Raw genomic sequence first — 5,719 nt, 5'->3', positions numbered from 1 at the left:
CCTCTCTGTCTTTCCCCCCCGTTCACTCTCTCCCCACCATCTCTCTCTCTCTCTCTCCCCCCCGTCAAAGCTTGGCCTCGCCGGGCTGTCTCTCCCCCCTCCCCAGTCTCTCTTCCCCCCTCCCCCCCACTCTCTCTCTCTTTTTCCCCGTGTACCGAGGCCCGCGCGGCTTACATCCGCCGGGCCTCGGCAGTCTCTCTTCCCCTCCCCGACTTTCTTCCCCCTCCTCACTTGGCGGCGGGGTGTCTCTCGGAGCGGCTGTTTCCCCCCCCTTCCGGCTCCGAATCGAGGCTGCCTCGGGCCTCGCTGTTTCCCCGGCTGCCTGCCTGCCCGCCCGGCCTCCTCCAGGTGGCTGCGGCAAGGTCGGCTAAAGAGCGTTCGTGCGCATGCGCACGAACACTCTGGCACTTTCGGGGGGATTTAAACATCCCCCCGATATTTTTTTTTAGTTTTTAGATTTTTGTGCACCCCTGGGGACTGCCCCAGGAGTGCACAGACCTCCCCCTGCCCCCCAAGTGCCCCCAAAGTGCGGATATAGCGATCCGCACGGAGGGGGCAACTTGGCTATTAGATATAGTGATGAGGACTCTGTAAGCCATTCAATTTTCATTTTCAGACACACTCAGGCATAAGGGGCAAAGTAACATTATCAGTGGCTGCAACACACTCCTAAGCATTTGGGATGGCTATATGAATGCTGTTCAGGTTTCAACTGTTTTCTGTGCCCAGCAATAAAAACTAAACTCTACATAACGAAGCTGTGATTAGTGGATTCTGAATGAACTAAGTTGCTACATAGCTGATGTAATCATAGGGCAGTGACTTTACTCACTACCATTTCTAGGACCTGCAGGGAAACAATGGCAGTGAGCTCAGGGCTTTATCAAACCACACTGAAAGCAATACTTACTACAACCACTGGAAGAATAACCATAAATGCTAATCCATACACTAGCAAAACCTAGAAAGACAGAATGGAAAGAAAATATCAGAAGTGCCCTGACAAAGTTACAAAATAATTATACATGTGAAATTACCACAGTTGTCATCACTACAGCTATCTATTAGGATGTTTGAAGGGCACAACTACTAATGAGTAAAGAAAAATTCCAGAAACCTACAACAATCGAGCATGACTTAATGGTTACTGGGAAACTACCATATGTTTTATCTATGAGCCCTTCCATTTTGTTACTGAGCAAGATCACTATTTACTTTACAGCTAGAACAGCAAAGACCCTCATTTGCAGATCAATTTTGCTTCATAACCAATAATCTCCTGCCAATTGGTCTGTATGCTAATTGCTAAGTGCAGAGGATGACAAACAGAAATGGACGTTGATTGTTGGGAAAGGATTTCGTAACTCCATGTCAAACTGGCTAGGAGGTCATTTTCTTCATCCCTGGCAGAATGCAGCTTGGAATGATGAGCCACCCAACAATGCTCCTAACTTCAGTGCTATAAAACAGCTCCTATAAATCATTATGGACTAATTGCGGGCAGATTAGATTGCACCATTCTAGGCAGAAGCAAACAAGCAAGCATGTATTAACTTTCTACAGAATGGCCATGATTCCAACTGGACCAAATTCATGCACTTCTCACAGGTAGCTCCTTAAAGAGAAAGGTCTACCTTCACTTTCGGCATGTGCAAGTAATCTCCTTTCGGTAAGTGTCTAAGCCCCACACGCTCATGCACAATGTGCACTGCAGCTTTAGGCTTGACAGCCAGTTTGGCAGTGAGCAGAGTGTTAACTCACCAAAATAGAATTCTTCTGATCCACAATCCAAGCTGGCAATGCAATCCCAAAACTTGTAGCTACAAAGAACAGAAATGTCATGAAATGGCAACACAGTAAGTTCACATAAATTCATTAGGTGTTCTTTAATTTTCCAGCACTTCCTGAAATTTATGCAAGTTCCCTTAACTCTAATTTATTTATATAAAATTTTGCTGTGTAAGATAGTGCATTCAAGTGATCTAACTCATAAACCAAGGTTTAAGGAAATTTACCATGCTAGATCTCTTTGGACTACTACTGAGCCCAGTGTAACAAAACGGACCAATTACTGGTTTGGGATATGGTATCCCCACTTCAAATATGATGCAAATAGCTCTGTCCATGTTGCTATTTCCCAGTCTTTAATACCTCAAATGGTTGTAGTAAACATAAATACATCACATGTATCAAGTCTACAACAATCCAAATACAAAAGTAATATTGCAAGAATCAGGACAAGAGCTGAGTATTTCATAATAGATACAGTAATTTATATTATTAAAAGCCAACCTTGCGGCCCATCGGGATTACCAAATTCTTCCCAATTTTTTCGAGATTCTTCATCAGTTAAACTAACAAGGGGGAGAGAAAAGCACATTAGAAATCCCATCACTTATTTCTCGTTTATCTTATGCTAATCGCTAAGTGCTTGCTATACCAAAAAAATAAGTCCTTAGAACAGAGCATGATATTACAACAGCACTGCCAGCACAGAGCAAAGCTAAGAATCCAGGTGCAAGCTTTTCATCAAGGGCCTGTAATTACTATATTTGGCTAATAGTGACCTCTGCTGGCCAATGCCTGCAATCAAAATGGTGCACACACAATTTAAAATTACAGGTTTACGTTAGTTATCCAGACTACATATGTGCCTCAAATCAGTTTTTGACAATAAGCTGAAAAGTCTGCATGGCTTTGCAGATGGTCATTCCTATATCAAATCAAAAAGAAGCTTACCAGTAAAGAATTAGTTTGATGAAATTTATTACACAGTACTCCAAGTTCTCCAACCAATTTATATAAACCCATGTCAGTGTGTATCATTTGTCCTGCATATCGTTTGGGGTTTTACAAAACTGATGATACTAGTAAAAACTGAAGTGTAAGAAAGCAAGAAAGGAGGGGAAAGATCAGTGAAAGAAAGACATGCACTCCATGGAACACTTAACCCCTAGGTTCGTGTTTCACTGATTTAAGCATCTTATTACTACAGCCATTCTCAGATTGTCCAGTGTTTGTTTATCACAGACAAACAACTGGTTGGTCATGCCCATGCTCCCCCTTCCTCCTTCCCTCCTGGAAATGGAATATGAGTAAAGCCCTGGTTTTGGAAGTCTTCACTCTAATCCCAGTGTGTTATGAAGCCCAAATGAGGGTTTCTGGACAAACTGGAATGTGTTTCTTCTAAACAAACTGCGATTCTAAAGCATAGTTTAATCCTCATTTGTGAACACTGACGGCAGCACCACTATCTCTTCTCAAATGTCTTATACGACGAAATACACTTCGGGAAGTCCATGTTTTGTCTTTGACTGTAAATGATCTAGATGATCTCGAGGGGAGTTTAAGCCTTTATCTAGCTATTAGATCTGCCAGAAGATGAGAGTATTATGCTTAGAAACTTCTTGGCAGCCTACTCTTAATTTTTGCAGCGGCATCTCATACTAGTTTAGGATGAAATATACCAAAAGCACAGGCAGTAACTTGGGATAGCACTGCTGATGTTAGTAGTACACCAAACAGCTCAAAGGTTTAAGATCAGGATGTCAGCCTTTAGAGATGACTAGTTTTTCCATCAACCACAAGTTGTACTTCTAGTGCCAAAAACTTACGCAGCATAAGCCTTAGCAATCCTCATGAACATAACTTCATCGCCTCCTTTATCTGGATGGTATTTCAGCGATAGTAGACGGTATTGTTTTTTAATTTCTGATACAGTCGCTCCCTATAAAATAAACTTTCATATTAGTTATAACAAACACACTGTGACATATTCTACCATACCACTTTCCCCCCTGAGCTTTGCAGGAACTATGGTTTAGGCATTTCCATCCACTTTAAGAGTTCACCAAAGCACTGCACTGCACACTAAACAAAGTTGCAAGATTTGATTAAACCCAACAATAAAGGAACACACAATGCTCCTTTTCAATTGTTACTGAATACACTGTAGGATGTGTCACTATTCCTCATGGGCAAATAAGGAACTGATCCTTTTAAAGCTTCAGAATTGGATTCAGATTACAATGCTTCAGTGTCAGAATGCTTTCTTCACACAATTCAAGAAGCAACACATCCCCACCCCACCCCATCCCTATAACTAATAGCCATGATCCTGCCCCCCATGTGCCTAGGCAAATCCATACAACAGGGCCAGAGGTCTCAAGCCAGGGGGAATCCCACTGGTGCACAGGAAAATCTTAGTTTAACAAAAATGCAGGAGGGGGAGAGAGAAAAAGTTTTAAACAAGCAGATTTCACACACACAAAATGCAACCTCTCAAAATGGTGCACAAAACATGCAGAAGCCATCTTGCTGGCAATGACCATGACCACCAGGAGGCAGCAGTAAACCAGGGATTGGGGAAGTGACAAACCACAATGCACTAAACTCTGGGCAATGGGGGACTGCAAGCCAGAAGGGAAAAGCTGTGGAGATAGCTGGTAGTGAAAGGGAGATGATTGGGATTCCCCCCCCCCCCAACTTAATTAGCCCTTTCCTGTCTTAATTCAGAATAACTTTTAAAAAAATTATCTGCACTGTATGGCAGAGTGACATTACATATTAATTCAGGTGGGTAACCGTGTTGGTCCAAAGCAACAGAACAAAGTCTGAGTCCAGGGTATAAGCTTAAAGGTGCCACTGGACTCAAACTTTGTGTCAACATTGATGTTCGTTTTCCCATAACTGTGTTTTACATTACACAAATGCTATTCTGAAATGCTGACATCCCAAATTATAAGATGCTCAGAAGAGTAAAAAACTCAAGTGTATTACTTTTTGCTATGTTTTACATGCAAGACACTTTCACATCTCCTTCAATCTCCCCCATCATTTTGTACAAGCATGTGTCAATTTATGTCAAAACATTAAAAAAGTTAATGATGTTAGTTACCGGGTCTAAATTTAATACTTCATATGGGTTGTATTCTTGATATTCTCTGTCTGTTTTGGAAACTTTGTAAGCAAGGAACAAAAAGAGTGCCCATCCAGCAAGCAAAATTATTTTCCTGTTGAAGTTGAAAGATAAAGTGTTTCCCAAAATTTAAGAATCTGAAAATAATTTATGCAACAACTGCATATTGACATTTGAAGGAATCTAAGTACCACAGGCAACAGTGTCATAATAAATGGGGACTGCATGATTACCAAAGCATGTTGACAATACTGAAAAACCTATTTCTTCAATTGTGCAGGAACCTCCTACGCAAGGTAACTTATTGTCTCCTCTGTGGTATATGATAGGATGATGCAACCTAACGAGCAAATAGGGTATGTGTGGAACAGCCTAACCAGAGTTCTGAAACCAATGACCAAGTGGATGTTTGTATATAAACTGTCCTGATGATTATTAAACCAATGCAGAATTTAAGATTTGCTGTCTATGTACTCCAACAATCTAATCTATTTGAATTAATATCCAAGTTCCCTACCTTTAGAGAATCAGTTTCAGCTCTACCAAGGAGTCCTCTGTATACCTGCCATGGAACCCCTACTCATATATGAGTTCACACAGGGCACCAGCCAGGTTTATCTGCCCTCACTACAGCTGCACAGAAATCAAGATCATAGCCTAGAATTCACCTAGCACTCCCAAACAAGGGAATACCAGTTGTGGTGGGCAAGATACCTTTCTGGAAACCTTTGTCATTCCTATCCTTGTCAGATAACACTCTCAAGGAACCCCATGGTCTTGCAAAATACAGTCTGAATGACT

The 5,719-nt window shown here is 41.7% G+C and overlaps 1 protein-coding gene across 1 annotated transcript in view; it reads right to left on the bottom strand.

Annotated features, from left to right (window-relative positions):
* Window positions 1-5,012, bottom strand: part of SEC63 (SEC63 homolog, protein translocation regulator) — a gene marked incomplete at its 5' end in the record, with an annotated part of 35,886 nt that extends 30,874 nt beyond the window's left edge. Inside the window, 5 exons of the mRNA XM_015406356.1 lie at window positions 911-961; window positions 1,762-1,820; window positions 2,293-2,354; window positions 3,615-3,727; window positions 4,898-5,012. Coding sequence (XP_015261842.1) covers window positions 911-961; window positions 1,762-1,820; window positions 2,293-2,354; window positions 3,615-3,727; window positions 4,898-5,012 — 400 coding nt within the window. The remainder of the gene's footprint in view (window positions 1-910; window positions 962-1,761; window positions 1,821-2,292; window positions 2,355-3,614; window positions 3,728-4,897) is intronic.
* Between the last annotated feature and the right edge of the window lie 707 nt (window positions 5,013-5,719).

This window comes from Gekko japonicus, unplaced genomic scaffold (genome assembly GCF_001447785.1).
Source record: "Gekko japonicus isolate JY-2015 unplaced genomic scaffold, Gekko_japonicus_V1.1 scaffold2508, whole genome shotgun sequence".
NCBI classification, from domain to species: Eukaryota; Metazoa; Chordata; class Lepidosauria; order Squamata; family Gekkonidae; genus Gekko; species Gekko japonicus.
This window is presented reverse-complemented; position numbering and strand designations above follow the sequence as displayed.